The following is a 19,747-nucleotide window of genomic DNA, read 5'->3' on the forward strand; positions in this document are numbered from 1 at the left end:
TATATATATATATATATATATATATATATATATATATATTCTAATTAACCCTGGTGAACTAATCTCGGTCAAGCAGGATATTTATGATTGTTTGGATAACCATCATGACCTAATGGTTATTTCCTGTTCTTGGTTCCAGACATGAATGAACACAGTTCCCGCAGCCACAGCATCTTCTTGATCAACATCAAGCAGGAAAACGTTGAAACAGAGAAGAAACTGTCAGGGAAGCTGTACCTGGTCGATCTTGCTGGCAGCGAGAAGGTCGGCCTGAGATTAACGAGGTGATCTGCTGTGCTGTGTGATTCCTATAATCTGTGAGATTGGCTGTTTGAACAGGTCAGCAAGACTGGAGCTGAGGGGGCGGTGTTGGACGAGGCCAAAAACATCAACAAATCTCTGTCTGCACTGGGGAACGTCATCTCTGCTCTGGCTGAAGGGACCGTGAGTCTTCAGTTTCTATAGGGAATCACAGTATCTCTGTAAGATGTTAGATCAAATCTTTTTTTGTTGACATCCTCAGAAAACCCACGTGCCCTACAGAGACAGCAAGATGACCCGGATCCTGCAGGACTCCTTGGGAGGAAACTGTCGCACCACCATCATCATCTGCTGCTCGCCGTCCATCTACAACGAGGCAGAGACCAAGTCCACACTTATGTTTGGACAGAGGTACGCCTCCGCCATGGAGATCCCTAGAGCTGGTGGATATAAGAGACTCTCTGATCCTCCACCTTTGGCTTTAAGGTCCCAACAGATCAGTACAGTCAGGCCACTTCAGCACCTTCACCCTCAGTTTCTTTTAGCAAGGCAGCGGTTGTCTTGGAGACGCTCTGCTTTAGTCTTTCACATACATAATGGCCCTTATGGTTCCCTCAAAGAACTACAGCTCCACACAGCTGACAGATTCCATGCCCCACATCATGATACTCCCAACACCATGCTTGACTGCCATCTTGGTCTCATCAGAGCACAGGACATGGTTCCATGTCCTCAGTCTGCTTGTTTTCGTTTAAAGGCTTTCTTCTGTGTCATCCTGCTGCTGTATTTTCTAGATTTTGGGAAACCTTCTTTATGATGAGCAGGAATTCAATTTTCAGATCCTAAGAGAGTTATTTGCCATCATGTTTGTGGTAATAACCTGAACACACCTGATCTTCATTTACACCTGAGTCCTGGTAACACAAAGGAGTCACATGACTTAAAGATGCTGTAGCAGATCTTGGAAAAACGGTTCCAGGAAGCTATATTTTTGAACATTCACAACCATGCCTCTCCCTTGAGACCACCTGACAAAAACATGGCTTCAAAACACACGAACACGCATGCTGCAGCACGTCTAGAGCAGCAGGAGCACTACTGATGGTACAGAGCGCTATGATAACTCCTCTGAAACAGTTTATTGATGCCTAAATTAACTCAAAATGCTGAAATCTGCTGGTAAAACATGTTCGCTTTTATTTTCCTGGTGCCTGCAGTTTGGATTACGTACATTAAAAACGCCTTCCAGCTGCTGCAGCAAACCGCAAATAGACGACCGGGCCATAGGCTGCTGTTGAATGGGATTCCTAGTGATTTTATGAGTATAAATCTAAAACCCCTGATGAAGCTGTTTGACTCCTAACCAGTTGATGGCAGTAATGCACCTGAGGGTTGTTACCAGCTGTTATTAAAGGAATCAAAAAGAAAAACAGAACCGTCGATTGAACCTTTTTACTTTGCCGGGATATTTTTACGGCATGCGCAGAATAATCTTTCACTCCATCGTTCTGTTTTTGTTTTCTTTATCTTGTTCTCATTAATAAACCCCATGCACACAGCGTAAAGGAGCATTACCCCGACCAACTGCTAAGAAGTGAAAAGCTTTCTCACAGTAGATTTATACTCCTAACTTGTATTCAAAAAAATCGAGACTTGAATTAATCTGATGTCGCATGTAAATATGAGCCGCTAAGAAGGGAAAACATATAAATCTTACATTTACCGTAATTTTCGGACTATTAGCCGCACCTGAATATAAGCCGCAGAAGCTAAATTGCATGATTTGTACATATACAAGCCGAAACCGGACTATAAGCCGCAGGTTTTTTATGTTTAATTACCATATGGTTCGTACACAGAGAGGATTGTCGGGAAAGAGGCAACTGTTTTGGGAAGCTCCTAATTATTAACGTTTCAACACAACTGAATTGAGACAATTCTTCATGAAGGCGTCTCCAACGTCTCACCATTGACTCGTTGATTCCAAGGTTACGTGCAGCGGTTCTATTTCCTTCGTTTACTGCCAAATTGACTGCCTTTAACTTAAAAGCTGCTTCATATGCATTTAAACGTTTGTTTTCCATAATGAGGGTGTCACACAAACTGTCTTGCGTTCGCAATGTCCGTCTTTCTCAGAGTCTGCTTCCGGAGGATGTCCACATTCCTGCATGGGCGGCGTCTTGTGTGTTGAAGTAAATGTGACGTCAACATGGTGGATGGTAAAATCCATAGATTTAGGTACCGTATTACCCTAGTGGCCGTTAGCTGTAAAAGTCCATACATAAGCCACATTGTTATTAAGCCACAAGGTCGAAAAATGGGGAAAAAGTCGCGGCTTATAGTCCGAAAATTACGGTAATAAGGTTTAGTGACCTGTATTTATAACTTCAGACACCTTAAAGATTTTTGACAGTTATCTTGCCCCATATGCATGCTGTATACTGACTGCTTCCCGTATCAAAGGATAAGGATCATATCTTCAGTTGTTTTCCATGAAAATACATAATAAGATATTTTAAAAAATGGGAAAGGTATGTTGACTTTTTGAGATATTTTCTTGGTCACTTTAAACCTGTCTGGGTGAGTAAACAGAGACTGACGTCAGTTCTGCAAACCAGCAAGCAGATGGTCTTCAGAGCTTCCTGCTGTGTGACTTTGTTTATTCCTATTTTTATGTCCCGTATGTCGAGTTTCCCTTTTTTTACCCTTTTACTGTCTTTCCTGGGAATTTAAACCAACACACTTTAATCCTTTGAGGTATTTCTCTGCTCATGACGCATAAAATCTGACATGGATCAGCATTGATGACAAGAGGAGATGATGATGGGAGATCAGCAGAGGCTATTTTACTCCAAATTCCACAAGAACAATATTTTCTGGGCTATACGTTTCTCATTTTTGGTGGAGTGTTTATGTTTGAAGTGTGTGTTTCTGACACGCTTGATAATGTTTGCGATTCAGAGCGAAGACCATCAAGAACACGGTGTCTGTGAACCTGGAGCTGACGGCTGAGGAGTGGAAGAAGAAGTATGAGAAGGAGAAGGAGAAGAACAAGAGCCTGAAGAACGTCGTCCAGAGGCTGGAGGCAGAGCTGAACCGCTGGAGGAACGGTGAGAGAAAACGGCTCTGCTGAGTTTTCATCCTAATGCTACGTTCATACCAGACGCGCTCGGGAAGCAAAAAAGCACCTGCTGCTTCAGTTTTGAAGCTTGAACACACAACTTCAGCATCTGCTGCTTGTGAAGCACGTCTCGTGCCTCAGATGTTCATATGCATCTAGATGCACCGCTCCTGCTGCTTGAGACCCGCTGCAGGACCTTTTAACACTCCCCCTCTTCCTCCTCTATAGCTAATGTGTTCTAAAATCTCCACATTTTATCCTCAAAATATCTGAAAGCAGCTCTCACAAAGAAATTAATTGGTATTTCTATTTACATTAAGACTTTACATTGCCTTTAAATTTTTTTGTCACTATCATCTTAAAGCCTTTTGATTTATTTCATACTCTATTGATCATCTAGTTAAATAACTTTGACTTTTTTTTAAAAATCCATTTCCTGTTTTTTTTTTCTTTAGAAAGACTTTGCTGTAACCTAATTAAGAAAAATCAGGCTTTTATTTTCTTTAATGTCTCACATAGTAACAGAGGTGTTTATTTACAGGGGAGAACGTCCCTGAGGAGGAGCGGCTGAGCTCTAAAGATCAGAAGAACATCGAGCAATACGACAACACTCCCATCATCGACAACCTGCCGCCAGGTGGGGGAGGAGTCTCTGGCGAAGAGAGGAAAACATACGACGAGGATATCAGGAACCTCTACAAGCAGCTCGATGACAAGGTGAAGAAGAGGAGGAGGAGGATTCATTCTAAATACAATAAAATAGATTAAAATTATTATTTTTGTTTTATCTAAACTTAACTTTAACAACTTAAACAATTTAATGAGATCTAAACTAATTGAAATCTACTTTTAAACAGAAAAGAATCAAACCTAAATGGACGAAACTAAACACCAGTAATTAGAAAGTAATAGAACAGCACTGGATTTAAAAATAAAGTTAACAAAACTTAAAGGTATAGTAGAGGATGTTCTTTTTCCGGGTGGATCATCTAAATAAGTGGTCCTCCTAATTGTCAATCAATCTGGTGATATGTTTACGTAAGGCCATCCTACGTGCTCGTCCAATATTTTCACTTATTGTGGAAAAATTGCAAATCTTCTTTTGGAAAGTAAGCTTGTATGAGCGATGCAAACAGCAGCTTGCATGAGGAGAAATGGGCTCATGCATGCTCTCACGCGTTTAATAGGCGTTCCCTCTTAGGAGCAGAGTTGTGCACAAGCCTTTTTTTTTTTAAGTGGAGAGGGGGCGGATCTACTCAAAAATGTACGAAAATCCTCCACTATACCTTTATTTACATCAGATAGAAGTTCGTTTTTCAGCCTTAACTGAATTAATCTGGATTAAACCGGTTAAATAAAAGTTTATTTGATGGAACAATCACTTAAAAATAAGTTAGAATTATAAATCCAGAATCGGTCTGATTTCATTTTAATAGAATTAAATCTATGCAAATGGATACACTCATTATAGAGTTAGTTCTACAGAATAAACCCATTAAAATGTAATGATAAAGTATATAAGCATGAAAATTTCTAACCAGTTAAAGTATATGATCATTTTTAAATTTTTCTTCTGTTTTTGCAGGATGATGAAATCAACCAACACAGTCAGCTGGCCGAGAAACTTAAAGAGCAGATGTTGGAGCAAGAGGAGGTCGTTTTGATGTTTTCTTCTACTGACGAGGTAAAGTTTGCAACCGCTCATTCTGTTTTTCTCTTACAGCTGTTGGCGTCTACGAGACGGGATTACGACAAGATCCAGGAGGAGCTGTGTCGGCTTCAGACGGAGAATGAGCTGGCAAAGGAGGAGGTGAAGGAGGTGCTGCAGGCCCTGGAGGAGCTGGCCGTCAACTATGACCAGAAGAGCCAGGAGGTGGAGGAACGGGAGCAGCTCAACCAGCAGCTAACAGAGGAGCTGCAGCAGAAAACCGTGAGTTTATTGCCCCAGATGTGTGCGGGGCATTAAGCAGACAGATGCTTTTATCCGGTTGTGTCCACAGAGTCTGCTGTCGGTGGTCCAACGGGAGCTGATTCATCTGGAGGAGCTGAATGGTCTGCAGAGGAAGAGAGCTGCGGAGGTCCTCAACCTGCTGCTGCGAGACCTCAGCGACATCGGCGCCATCATCGGCACCGGCGACATAAAGGCGACCTCTGTAAGGAGAATGCCGTACAGCTTTATAAATCAGGCTAACAGTTGAATAGATTTACCAGTCTGACCAGTTTGCCCCGTCACTCAGTCTGCAGAGGCCAAGGGGAACGGCTCGTCAGTGGAAGAGGAGTTCACCGTCGCTCGGCTCTATCTCAGCAAGATGAAGTCTGAGGTCAAGTCTCTGGTGAACCGCAGTAAGCAGCTGGAGAGCAGCCAGGCCGACGCCCACCGCAAGATCCAGGCCAACGAGAAGGAGCTGGCGTCCTGTCAGCTGCTCATCTCACAGGTGGAAACGACCCACAGCACTCTGCTAAACTCTTCAATCCTCCCTCCAGGTGAACATTCCTTCTATTCTGTCCTTTCCCTGTCCCTGCAGCACCAAGCAAAGATCAGGTCTCTGACCGACTACATGCAGAACATGGAGCAGAAGAAGAGGCAACTGGAGGAGAATCAAGACGCTTTGACCGAGGAGCTCGCAAAACTGCAGGCTCAGGGTCGGTGCATCACAGCAAGCAGAGTCTGATTAGAAAACCTAATGCAGAGCTGCAAAGCTCTCTGTCAGCCTGACCGCCGTTTAAAGTTTACATTGATTATTTCTCTTCAGAAAAACATCATGAGGCGCTGAAGGAGGACCTCCACAGGCTGGATGGAGAAGAGGTGCTGAAGGTGAGTCAAACGGCTTCGTGAAGCTGAGATCCAGAGGGTTTGTGGGGCTTTTGTGTCTCTGATGTGTTTATTTTACATCCTGCTGTAGAAAACGATGGAGGAGCAGCTGGAGACCAACAGGGAGGCTCATCAGAAGCAGCTCAGTCGCCTGAGGGACGAGATCGAAGACAAGCAGAAGATGCTAGATGAGCTGACAGAGTGAGGAAATCTTCACTCTTACTGACCAATAAACTCTAATCTGCTATTAAACCCTCGTTCACCCTAACCCTGCATTCTAAATACAATGAAATAGATTAAAATAGTCATTTTTAAATGGACCAAACAAAATTTCAGTATTTGGAAAGTAATAGAACAGCACTGGATTTAGTCTATTAGCTGAAAATAAAGTTAATAAAACCTAAAGGTATTCTAGAGGATGTTCTTTTTCCAGGTGGATCATCAAAGTAAATTGTCCTCCTAATTGTCGATCATTCTGGTGATATCTTTATGCAAGTCTCTTTGTCAGGTCTAACACCTAAAACACTGTAAAACAAGGAAAGAAAGGCACAGAGTCAGAATTCTTTTTACTCGCGAGGAGAGGAGAGTAGGAAGAGACCGTGCAGGTACATCTCCACCCCACTCTGCCAGTCTTCAGCTTTCTCCTCGCTATTTATTAAAGCCACAGGGGGGTTCCCTAGTTACACAAGCTGAGGTTGCGCTAAAGGAATAGGAAACAAGAAATACAACTCAATTTGCAGCCTCAGTGAAAAGGCAATTTTCATTTAAATGTCTTTCGGTCAAATGGTCCGAAAACCTCCTGGTTTCGTTAAGCTTGAGCAATACTTCCTGAGAGTTGACCTATGCTGCTTGTGCAACACCTCTCTGGAACAGTAATATGTCACACATTATACATCATAAGAACAAACTTTAAGTATCTTATACATAATTATTACAACACTCGTCCACATTTTCATTTACCGGTGGTGAGTCTCACAGAGTGGAAAAAATGCAAATGTTATTTTGGAAAGTAAGGGTGTATGAGCGAGGCAAACAATTAATTAACAATTAATCTGAATTAATCTACTTCCTGAATGTAAACTACAGAATGGGCTGGACTTCACTCTTACTGACCAATAAACTCTAATCTGCTAATAAACCCTCGTTCTGGAAGTAAGCATCTTTCTGTTCTTCTAGTAGCCTTCTCTGAGGCATCAGAAAAGTCAAATTGTTGGTCGACATCATTAAATCAAACCCTAAATGGATCCATGTTTTTTTAAGGAATCCTGTTTCATAGCAATTTCTGTTAGACTGAAAATGCTTTATATTGCTTTTGAACCAGAGGACTGCACTCATTTTAAACAGACAAGGAACATCTGGTCTACTAAGTCCAGATTACCGGTATGAATGAATGAATGGAGGCCTTCTGTCCTGTTAAAAACCTCTGATGGTTATATTACGGTAGACGACAGGTTCAGAGTTCTCTGCTTAAGATATCGCGCCTATCCTAATTATTAGGGACATGTATTCAAGCTTCAAACCTCCAGTTACCACACATGTGGCCATAAAGATGGTTTAAACAGAATAATTTACTGTCTAGATGGACTTATTTTAATTATAACATGTTTTTCTTCTAGTCTGAACCAGGGTCTGCTGCTGGAGCAGGAGAGACTGATGTCGGATTATGAAAAGCTGAAGAATGAGGAACAGGAGAAGGATTTGAAGTTACAGAAGCTCATGTAGGAACCAGTGAACACCATCAGGTAATAGTGTTTAATGTCCTAAAGCTTCATTCATGTTGGTTTGTTCTTTTCTCTTCTGCAGGCTGCTGAATGAACACAGGGAACAAGCCAGAGAGGACCTGAAGGGGCTCGAGGAGACTGTGGTGGGTGACATGCTGTAGGATTAATAGCTGATATCTCTGAAGTGGGTGGATTGTCCATATGCCTGGAAAAACGAATAAAGTTGGAGTGAAGGAAAGACACAAGGAAAGAAGGATTTTAGAAAAAGCAGAGGAACGGATGAGAAGGAAGGATCCAATGGACAAAAGAAAAGTAACAGACACAAAGAGTGAAATAAGGAAACCGAGAAAACAGGACAGAGCTTCAACACTGCAAAAAATGAAAAATCTAAAAATATTACAAAAATTCTTAAATTAAGTATATTTACCCTTAATTTGAGTAGTTAAATGGGATGATTTGCTAATGAAAAGAGTATATTTACTCTTAATATTAGATGATTAGAAAACAATCACTTGAAATAAGACAAGGCATTTGTCTTTTTTTCTTATTTTAAATATAAAGTGTCTCACCTCCTCAATTCAAGAAAAAAAATCCCCTATTTTAAGAAGAAATTACTTTTTTAGATTTAAATTTTCTGCAGTGAAGAAACAAAATGAGGCAAAAAAGTATTTGATTAAATAAAAAAAACTAAAAATGATTGTAACTGTTGCAAAGAAAAGTTAGTTGCTCTTATTTCAGTCTATATATCATTTATAAATCAAAATCCATTTATTTAATGGTCAGGATATCCTAACTATGAACGTTGGGTTGATCTCATCCTGACTGGATTCAATTATTTTAAATGATTTTAATAAATGCTGTAAAACTCAGACATGAAGCTTTTGTAATAAAATATCAAGTTTGTTAAACATGTTTTTTTTTCATTGTTTTTCTGGCATTGTTACTTATTGTTGAATATGTGTATTTTCTGGTCACTTTTGTAAAATAAATTGTGTTTAACACCAGTCCTATAGATTTTAATTTTTTTATTTTTATCTACTCTTTATTATGTGTCTTCAGGCCAAAGAGCTGCAGGCTCTGCACAATTTGCGCAAACTCTTCGTTCAGGATCTCACAGCACGAGTTAAAAAGGTAAATTTGTCATAAACCCTTAAACCAGCTGCATAAATGTGAAATTTTGTGCTGATGCTCTGACCTGTTGCTCATTGTGAAGAGCGCTGAGATCGACTGTGAGGAGGGTCTCGGTAACATCGCTCAGAAGCAGAAAATCTCCTTCCTGGAAAACAATTTAGACCAGCTCACCAAAGTCCACAAGCAGGTAAACTTAACGCATTAATTATTCCTTTAATCTGGTGAGTGTTAAACTCCCGGACGAGCCCCCAAACACTATTGCAGGGATAGCATGTGAATGTTCCCAAGGATGATTTATCTAAGATTAGAGTCCCAACAATGTGGTGTGGCAGACTGTGACATCTCTCGTTTCTGGTGTGCCTCCCCAGTTGGTACGAGACAACGCAGACCTACGCTGTGAGCTCCCCAAACTGGAGAAACGTCTGCGTGCCACGGCTGAGCGAGTCAAAGCTCTGGAAAACGCCCTGAAGGAGGCCAAGGAGAACGCCATTAGGGACCGCAAACGCTACCAGAAAGAGGTGGACCGCATTAAGGAGGCAGTCCGAGCAAAGAACATGGCCAGGAGGGGTTATTCTGCACAGATTGGTGAGTCCTGCCCTTCCTTTATCTCAGCAAGGAAAGCTGAGAGAGAAAATAAAAGATTCTGTTCTTCTTGTATTCAGGATTTCAGACATTTCTGTATTAACCAATTTTGATTTGATTGAGACTAAATGCTTCTCCATAACAGTAGAAGCAAGAGTGGAAAACACATAAGTTAATTGTTGTTGAAGCTTTAAGGATTAAGTTTTCTCTAACGAAATGCTTTGGAGGTAATGAAACCTTTAAGATCAAAATCTTGAATTTCCGCCTGTAAAAAGATGCTATATCCAGTTTAAAACAAAGATTCACCTTTGGTTCATAAAGTTTATTTTAACAGTTTTTTTTTCAATTCCTCAAAATAAAACTCTTCTACTTAATGAAAGACCAGAATAATGTTTTGTTGAAGTTAAGGTCTTTTATTGTTTAATTGCTTTTGTATCAAAGTTTAACAGATAAGAGGCCAAGTTTATTGATCATTGTTTTTACAACTTGTGTGTGATTGTTTCAAAAGTATTATTTTGCAATTTAAAGTTGCATATTTTATGCAAACCAAAGATGTTCTTAACTTGAATTTGAAAAGGTTTCATATTTTTGTTAGTAATATATATATATTTTTAGATCCAAAACAAAAGCATATGAGTCACTGAACATTTTCTTCTCTCTGGTTTCAGCGAAGCCCATCAGGCCAGGCCATCATCCGCTATCGTCTCCCCTCATCGGTAGCACCAGAAACGGAGGAATCTACAATCATAACTGAAACAGGAAACCTGTGAGGGCTTCACTAGATTCTTCCATGGTTCAGACAGAAAAGCTAAAATCCATTCAGATGAAGTTTATTTCTGGCCAGTATTGTTACTTTTAAAGGCTTCACTTTAATCTCCAGATAAAGGGACATTTTTTTTACTTTTCAATATATTTGTTTGAACCCCCCACATTTATTTTACATATTTAGTCACACAGCACTGTTTCTATGGCTTTCAGAATCTATAGGGGAATGCTTAAACGGCAAAAAGGGCCCAGAAATAAGTAAACATTTCTTAAAATAAGTGTATTTACCATTAATTTGAGTACCGGTACGTAAATAAGATGATCTGCCGATGGAATGAGTATTTTTACCCTAGAGACCCTAGAGTAGAGAGTTAGATATTATTCTTTCGGAATAAGAGACTATAATTGTTTTTTCCTATTTTAAATGTAAATTGTCTTTTTTCGTTGGCTAAGTGTCTCACTTACCTCCTCAATCCAAGAAATAATGGACATATTTTAAGAAAAATTTACTTACCTAGATTTAAAGTTTTTGGTGAAAACTCCACTCCGGGTTTTCCTGGTTACCTGTAACAACTTCAGCATAAATATCTGGGTGAATCTTTACTGCAGGCTGCGAGCAATACCTGAACCACCACCAAACACAATCGACTTTAGGAGTTTCTTTACAAAGACATGGAAAAATAAGTGGGGAAATATTTTTAATGGAAGATTTTATCTTAATATATCCTTTTCTAACTCCCTGTGATGTTATAGGCATCACTGAATGTCCCTCCTTTCCCTGAATTGATTAAATGGAAGCAGTCAAAGATTATACGCAGAGTGCTACACATAACCAATCTGTCGTGCCAGGTTACCGGTTACCTTGTTTGAAGAGAAACGGAAGAGAAAACTTGAATCAGATCAGGTCTCGCTCAAGAGAGAAATGAGCAAACCTTTTACTTTTCGAAGAGACTTCAAACTAAAACAAGGATGCCAATCGATGCAGACCTGCTGGTGTTGTTGTTGTAGGACCAGATGTGCTAACCTCTGTTATTAGTACTGTTGAGGCTTTAGAGGGACAGATTTCTCCATTAGTTTATCATCTTTTAAGCGTGACAGTGCGTTATAGCTCTGAGGTGCTTCCTGGTCACATGAAGGGCAGGCTATGTTTCCAACAGTGCTGTTTTCTAAAGGTCCTGTAGGGGGAGCTCCACTTGATCCTGCAAAATTAGCGATTGCTTCACCCAAATTCAGTTATGATATGAAGTCAAATCACTAAGATTTTTTCAATAATAATAATAATACCAAGAATCCTTAATTTTTTATGGTTTTTTATTTTTATCAATCAGATGATAACAGGACCAGTGAGTTAAAGAAATTACAACTACTGCTTAACTGAGGTTGTAACTATGTTATTTTTTTATTTATTTCAATTTTTTTTGAATATTTTTACTCATAAAATGATTAATTTTAGGTGAAAATATAAAACAGAAGCGTAATTAATCTCTATTGATGTGGGAGCTTGACACTTAGACAGCAGATAGAACATCTAGGGACAGTGAAGACATGAAGTTTGCACGACCATTGAGTTCTAATGCAAACCTTTTTGTGTTGACAAAACTGAAATAAGTTTTTGTGTCATTTCTGTGTAAACTTGTGTTATAAAGGCTGCATGATGCTAAATAGAAGAATAGAAATAAATAAAGTTAGAATGATTAATAGAGTCACATTTTCAGCAATTGATTTGAATTTAAAAACAGGCTATTGCAGTTGAATAATAATGAATCTTTCTCTAAAAGGTTGCTGGATATTTACTTACTAATTTAGGGAATCATTTGACCTATTTGTTATTTTTGCAAGCAGTTTGATTACTCAGATTTTTTTTTTTTTAAGTATAGCAAAAATCCAATCAGATTACAGCTATGTGTTAAATCACATGCTGTGTTTCAGATTGCGATCAGTTTGCCACATAATGACCACCGATCTCCCCTCTGACTCACAAGCTACATGCTTTTCCTTGGATCGTCGGTGGGACGCCTCGCAACAGATTCTCACTCAGAGAAACCAAATTAATCTGATTCTGATTAGATTGAACTACTTTAATCTTCTGACTCTAGATTCTTCATGTGGTGATTACTTTAGCTGTAAATACTTAGAATAATGCAAAAATTTTGTTTTATTTTTGTACGAACCTTGTGGAGTAAAGCAGAAACTCCTAAAATTACAGTCCACTAGGTGGCGATAAACTCCAAATTAAAAGGAAGATCCATTATGTAAATACTGCCTCTGTGTTTTTGGGACCTTTGGTAGGTAAATAAGAAGGCTCCATGTGTAAATGTTCCCAGTCCTTCCTCTAATCAGTTGTTAAAACTTAATATCTTCCCATTAATATCTGTTCCACCCCCTCTGACCCTGATCATTTCCTATAGAGTTACTGTTCATGCTTTTACATTCAACAATTAGGCCTTCGGCAGCAAGGAGTACATCAATTAATCGCACAATAACAATGTATCGCATGATAAATTAAATGAGCTCAATAGTTTCTTTTAGCATGATTGTCTGTTTTATTTTGGTCTCCTTCCCTTTCTGCTGGAGAGGCATCACTTCGGCGCATTGGTCTCCACTCAGCTCAACCTTCACATCTCCTTAAGCATAGCGACTGTAGCATGAGAGCCTCCTGGCTGAGGAGTAGTAAGCCAGGAAAAAGGGCAGCTGAGAAATGGAAAAATAGATTTGAAATGGTTTTAGAGCCCTTGAACTTCTAAACCTGTGTGTCGCATTTGTTATTAATCAGTAGCAACTAAACGCAGCACTACAACAAACATGCATCTGCAGCTGAAACATAATCATTCTATGCAGTTTGCTATGTTGGGGGAAAGTTTTAATTCCAGACATTAGATGATCTATGCAGCATTTAATCAACCAACAAAATGCTAAAAATGAAAATGGGAAAATGGAGCTAACACAGAGAGAAAAGTTTGCTTCATCTCTGAAGAGACGTTGACCTTTAAGAGCGATCCAAAGCCAGCATTTCCAAAATTGTTGCAAATATTTGACACCCGTTATGAAGTTTCTGGTAAAGCAAATCTCGCCCACATCGAGGTGTCTGCTGTTCAAATTGAGTTTTTAAGTTAGTTTCCACTTCTTTCTAATACAGGCAGTTTTGCCTGTTGTTCCCGTTCTGATTAATATCTTAGAGCAGAGGTCTTCAACAGGGGGTCCGCGACTCCTGGGGTGTCCACGTAGGTACTGCATGGGGGTCGCGAAAGTTTTGGTTGATTAGACTTTTTTTTTTATATTCCCCGCTCCAATTTCCAGTAATTGAAATGTCTTTAAATCCACATTAAAATGAATTCAACACACTGTAGTAAACAGATAAATGGAGGCAGAAGATGTCTTTCAGTCATCAATGCACACATTCAGCGACCCACAGCTGGGCACCGTTTCTTTCACAACACCTGTCCCATCAACCAGGAATCACAATCAGAAATACTTTAATAATCCCAGGGAGAAATTACTTTAGTTAATTTACTCCATACATAATAGAGTGACTATAGGACCAGTTTGATATAACACAATTTCACCCAATATATATAATTAGGGCGTCCCCGCTCCATTTTGCCATCAGTTAGGGGGTCCCTGGCCTGGAAAACATTAAAGTTTTAGAGGATTGATTTTGTTTACAGATAAATTATTCTAATTGTTGTTTGTAGTTTTTATTTTTATTTCTGGTTTATTAATGAGGTTTAGAGTATATTTTATTTGTCATTTTTAGTATTTTTTTTCATTATCGATATTAAAAATAACTTCTAGCTATAGTGTTAAATCTTAATCTTCAAATAGTGTACTTGCATTATTAAGCGTTTATCATCATTTCAGTTTAAACTAGTGTTTAAATGATAACAATATTATCATTTATCACTATAATCTCCAATTTATTTACTTTTTTTTCCCAGTAAATTTATCATGGCATTAAGGAAAGATAAAGATGGAAAAGCTTTTTTGTCCAAAATGGTGCACCGATTTAGGGAGCTAAGAGTGCACTGAACGGCCAATCAGATGTGCTCTGGACTGAAAAAGTGATGCAGGTTTGGGTTTCCAGCATTTTTTTGTGAGTCTCAAAAGAGTCCATTACAAAACAATAGATTAGATCATTTTATCTTCAAATTTAAACCTTCTAAACTGTGTCCACCTAATCACTGAAATTTTTTTTTTACTAAAGTAAAGAAAAGCAACACATATTTCTGTCTATCCTGTTTATTTTTAGTAACGTACGAAAACCAATGTTCTCTTATTAATGTAAGAGGATGGCTGAGAGTTTGCAACAAAGGCATGTTCAGGAAGAGCTGTCCAGCGTTTATCTTCTTCTTCTAACTTGTGTTCTCAGTTTGATAAACCAACTGATTTGTTTTGTTAACAGATGCAATGTTTGTCTAAATATAACTGCAAATAAAGATGTATTTAACTTGATCTCATTGTATTGTTTTGATCAAAGACTCTAAATGATGCTCTACACCTGGTGGTAGATTTGACAAACATTTGTGAAGGGCCTCCTCCTCCTAGTTTGCTTTAATATCAGTCAGGCTTTCAGCTAGGATTCTTTCATAGGGTTACACCTTGCTGTATCACACTTTTAGGCTTTGCGTGACGTCGGCATTCTACGTAATAGGGTTAGGGCTAGTGAAAAAATTTAAAAAGTTGCCTAATTTTTGAACTTTATTTCAGTATAATATGAGAAAAAGGTCAGAATTCTGATTTTTTTTTTTCCAAAATTTTGTCTTTTTTCTCAGAATTCTGACTTTAATCTTAGAATCTTAAAATGCAAAGGTGACTTTCCGTTACCACAACGCTGGATTCGTTCTTAAAGAGGCTAATCACCATGGTAACGTACTGTGAATGGCAAACCTGCGATCTTTGAGGATTGAGTCCAACCCTAGAAAACACTCCACCCACCAGCCAATCAGCTGATCGGGAAACAATGACAATGGGAAAAAAAAAATTAAACAAAACAACATGACAATAAAGGAACCATGAAAACCAAAAGCAGTTAAAACAAAATAAGTTTTTACAAATTGAATAGTTTTTTTAATTTATTTTTATATTTTCCCTTTTTGGTATAGTACCAGCCGAGATCCTTTGAAACACAAATGCGATTACTTATATGACTGATACAGGTTTTCAGATACCGGACGGGCATAAATAAGCCAGATCCTGGATCCAGCTGTGGGACCTGCAGGAGTTTAGTCCTCACTGTATCAGAAACTGTGTGGATAAGTGATATTATGCAACATTCTGTGGAGATGTGCATCAAGTGTCAACCCACCTGATGCAGCAGATGCATTATCCATCATGGCTATTTGCCTGTACATCCTTTAACTGCTACCTTTAGCTTTCTGTTTGCCTCTAAGCCTGCAGCTGTTCATATGCAGGAACACACACCTGGCTCCTACTCAAGATTTGAAGACGTTTCGCCACCTCTCCAGGAAGCTTTCTCAATTCAAATTGAATGACTATGACCTGGATGACTGAGAATCTTCATCAGCATCTTTCCAGAGTGTTCTGGGTTGTCCTCTAGGCGTCCTCTTAGTGGGACATGCCTGGAACACCTCCCAGGGGACATTTGGAAGACTCGTCAGAGCCACCACAGCTGACTCCTCTTGATGTGAAAGAGAATTGGCTCCACTCCGAGCCTCTTCCAGGTGACCAAGCTCTTTATCCCATCTCTAAAGATACTTTCACCAGTATGGCAGGTGAAGCAAAGGATTTCCATGTTATCTCTATGTGGAGGGCAGCTCTGCAGTGGAGCAAAGTGAAGCTGAGCGAGGCAAAGGTGCCCAATTTAGTGAGTTAGCATGATTTTGGCAAATTGTGCAAAATTTGATCCTCATGGCGTCTTTGAGTTAAGCAAAGTGAAATTTACAGGAGTTGAAAAATCCGAAAATGTGTTCACATTCACGCTGCAAAATTCAACGATGGACTAGATCGGGTGTGAATGCTCTTTAAAAGTTTCAAGGTAGCATTTAAAAATATCCTGAAACCGACAGTCATCCAGTCATAGCTTCTGAAGGAGGATGTGGTTTTCTGGTTGCACCTCTGGAGAATATATTGTAGTGAACAAAAGCGAGCAAAATTGGCAAAAATGCAGGTTTATCATTGTAGTGAAATGTCTTAGAGAGACTTCTGTTGGGTGACTTCAGCAAGCACACAAGCATGGAGTTGGAGTAAAAGGTGCAATCATACACCTGCTTCTCACTTCCCAGAGTCATTTAGATAAAGCAGAGAGCCCTGTAAGGATCTTGTTCTTTGTTTTCTCCAGTGCATTTAACACGATTTAGCCTCTCTTACTTTGTGAGAAACTTCAGAGGACTCAGGTGGAGGCATTAACAATCGCCTGGATCAAAGACTACCTGAGAAACAGACCACAGTTTGTTAAAATGAAGGTTCAGCTGCCTGATCCAATATTCAGCTGCACAGGAGCACCACAGGGGACGGTACTCTATCCATTCCTTTTTACTATGTACAGCTATGTTTTCCAGTCATGTCATCTTTAGGAATACTGGGAATCATTGGGAGCATCAACGATGGAGAAGAAGAAGAGTTCAGAGAGATAGCCAACCTCTTTATGGCATGGTGTGGCAACTATCATGCAACAAACCAGACTGGAGAGACAACTTTGAAGCCAATAAATTCTTATATTTTCAATGGAAACTTGTGTATTTGTTCCATATCTGTGCAAAGTTATATGTGATGATGATTTGAGCTTGACTTACACTCTTATTTGCTGTCATAACTAGTGTTACACCGATGCCATTTTTTGGCCCCGATACCTGGCTGTGCAGTATCGCCGATACAGATACCATCGGTTTGAAATTGATGTGAGAACTGCATACTACTTGGATGTATAATAATTGCCATGATGGCTTTGTCAAGCTGCTGCCTACCTTTGTGAAGCAGGAAAAAGACTAAAACAAAGTGAATCCAGTAGAACTTTTTATTGCCTTGAATGGGTGACAATAGTTGAATTAAGTTTTGGCTCTCAAAATGGTATCGGTGCCCTATTTGTTGGTACTCGCCGTTACCGATACCACTATTTTAGTGCTGGATCAGGGCCCTGTCCCATACTGGTATAGGTATTGGTGTAACACTATCCCTAACATACAGCCATTCAGGCATGAGTCTCCAAGTTATTTTATTAAATATTAAATTGCATAAAATTAAAACGGTAGCAACGAAAAAAAATTGCATAACATTTATCTGTCACACTAAAAACCCTTATTTGACAATAGGTCATTATAAACAACAATATTATTGGTCTAAATATAATTGGGATTTTAAAAAAAATCCCAATTTGGTTCCATATTTTTCCAATTACTGACTTTTAATTCTGTTGATTCCCACAGCAGGTTTGAGTTGAGCAGTTGATTAAATTTCAGAAGGGTCCAGTTTGCAACATAACATTTGTAGCAAATCTGAGAGCAAGATTTGTTATTTTGTTGTATGTTAAGATTTCTTCAAAAGACAAATTGATCAAAAAGGATTTATGAATAAGATAGTTTAGTAGCTCCGCCAATAAGTCTGGCTACTTATCTAAAGGTTGACGGTTCTACGACTCTTTCCTGAGAAAACACCACTTGAAACAAACTCTTTAAATAACACTTTACAATGTTAATGTATTAAAACAAGACAGCGAATTTAACAGAATTTCAGTCTTTCTCAGACAAGACAGGTTGCGAGTTGCTGATTTCCTCTGACATGTTGTGACTTCCACCTTAAGTTAATACCTCTATTCACAGAATCTTTATTTAAAAAATATGGTTATCTGGATCATCACCAAAACGTAGTATTTTGTCATAAGTCACAATATCCACCTTCTCTTTCAGCAAAATCTGTCCATAACCTTTTTATTTATTTTGGAAACAGACAAACCAAGGCCAACACTGGAAAAAATGGAAATCTAGATAAGTAATTTTTTCTTAAAATAAGTGCATTTGTTCTTGGATTAAGGAGATAAGAGACATTTTGCAAATGGAACAAGACAATTTACATTTAAAATAAGAAAACACAATTGCGTTGTCTTATTTCAAGTGCATTTTATCTAATTATCTTATTTTAAAAGTAAAAATACTCATTCCATTGGCAAACTATCTCATTTACCTGCTCAAATTAAGATTAAATACAATTAATTAAAGAAACTTTTACTTATTTCTAGATTGTTTTTCCAGTGAAGGTAAACATAACATGAAACTGACTCCTGTTGGATGGAAATGAATTACACTGGAAAAATTATCTAGAAATAAGAAAAAATCTCTAAGATTAAGTGTATTTACCCTTGATTTGAATACCGTAGGTAAATGAGATAGTTCACCAATGCAATTAATATTTTTACACTTAAAATCAGATAATTCGATAATATGCAATTAAAATAAGGCAATGAAATTGTGTTTTCTTATTTTAATTCTAAACTGTCTTGTTCCATTGGTAAAATGTCTCTCATATCTTCTCAATTTAAGAAAAAATATATATTTATTTTAAGAAAAAATGACTTCTCTAGATTGAGATTGTTTTCCAGTGTAGTGATCTTGGTTGATGTTGAGCTGAAAGCATGAAGGAGCCTCTGCAGGAGGTTCTGATGAAGTTCAACCAGAGCTTAATGAGCCTCAGGAAGGTAAACAGATCAGGAACAAGTTGAGTTTATCTCTGGAGAAGCTTTAGGACTTCAGCAGCTCCTCCTCTATCATGACATGGAGCAGAGAACTGATGGCCTTCAAACCAACCAACCACCTTCTGATCAAACCTCTTCCTCACCTGGAGCTGCAGCTTCAGGAAACCTTTTTCTTTTTTTTTTTGACACATTTTGTAGAGTTTTTAATGATAAATATTAACCCAGAACTCTTCCTGATGTGTTGAGCAGTAGCTCAGAGGGATAAGAAAGGAGCTGGAATGTCACAGGCTGCTGGTTCAAGTCCTGGATTTAATCTCTTTGTTTTGCCCCTTTTTTAAAGAAAAGGCAGCAAGAGCCATGCTGGTATTGAACCAACAACCTTTATATAACCATGCAGCCTTCTTACTGGCTGAGCTACTCACTCATCTACTTTAAATAGCCTTTCTGGTAAATTTGGCATTTATTTTGGTATTTTTGAGCAGAAATAGACATCCGTCAGCAAACGGCTGAACGTTTCACTTCCAAACCCTCGTTTTCACCTGGAAAAGTGCTCAAACTCTCAGGCTTCATAACCCAGAGGTCTGAGCAGAGCTCTCTACTGCTGCTTCTGATCTCACTGCTGAACAACTTGTTAGGTTTGATCTTCTGCTCTGGATTCACTTCAGAAGCAGATTGTAGGACCAGAAATAAACATCTTCACCTTTAGAAGAACA

At 38.7% G+C, this 19,747-nt stretch overlaps 1 protein-coding gene across 1 annotated transcript in view; it reads left to right on the top strand.

The window, feature by feature from the left end:
* LOC107082811 overlaps positions 1–10,571 on the top strand; it is a 23,119-nt gene extending 12,548 nt beyond the window's left edge. The window contains exons 8-25 of the mRNA XM_015371679.1: positions 140–264; positions 340–444; positions 524–672; positions 3,223–3,371; positions 3,924–4,099; positions 4,968–5,036; positions 5,106–5,312; positions 5,383–5,535; positions 5,620–5,817; positions 5,908–6,025; positions 6,136–6,197; positions 6,286–6,395; positions 7,811–7,912; positions 7,998–8,058; positions 8,975–9,046; positions 9,129–9,233; positions 9,415–9,631; positions 10,297–10,571. Of these exons, the coding sequence (XP_015227165.1) occupies positions 140–264; positions 340–444; positions 524–672; positions 3,223–3,371; positions 3,924–4,099; positions 4,968–5,036; positions 5,106–5,312; positions 5,383–5,535; positions 5,620–5,817; positions 5,908–6,025; positions 6,136–6,197; positions 6,286–6,395; positions 7,811–7,912; positions 7,998–8,058; positions 8,975–9,046; positions 9,129–9,233; positions 9,415–9,631; positions 10,297–10,382 (2,264 nt within the window). The 3' untranslated portion in view covers positions 10,383–10,571. The remainder of the gene's footprint in view (positions 1–139; positions 265–339; positions 445–523; positions 673–3,222; positions 3,372–3,923; positions 4,100–4,967; positions 5,037–5,105; positions 5,313–5,382; positions 5,536–5,619; positions 5,818–5,907; positions 6,026–6,135; positions 6,198–6,285; positions 6,396–7,810; positions 7,913–7,997; positions 8,059–8,974; positions 9,047–9,128; positions 9,234–9,414; positions 9,632–10,296) is intronic.
* The last annotated feature ends 9,176 nt before the right edge of the window (positions 10,572–19,747 follow it).

The sequence above is a fragment of the Cyprinodon variegatus genome, unplaced genomic scaffold, assembly GCF_000732505.1.
Source record: "Cyprinodon variegatus isolate N-32 unplaced genomic scaffold, C_variegatus-1.0 Scaffold63, whole genome shotgun sequence".
In the NCBI taxonomy this organism is placed as follows: domain Eukaryota; kingdom Metazoa; phylum Chordata; class Actinopteri; order Cyprinodontiformes; family Cyprinodontidae; genus Cyprinodon; species Cyprinodon variegatus.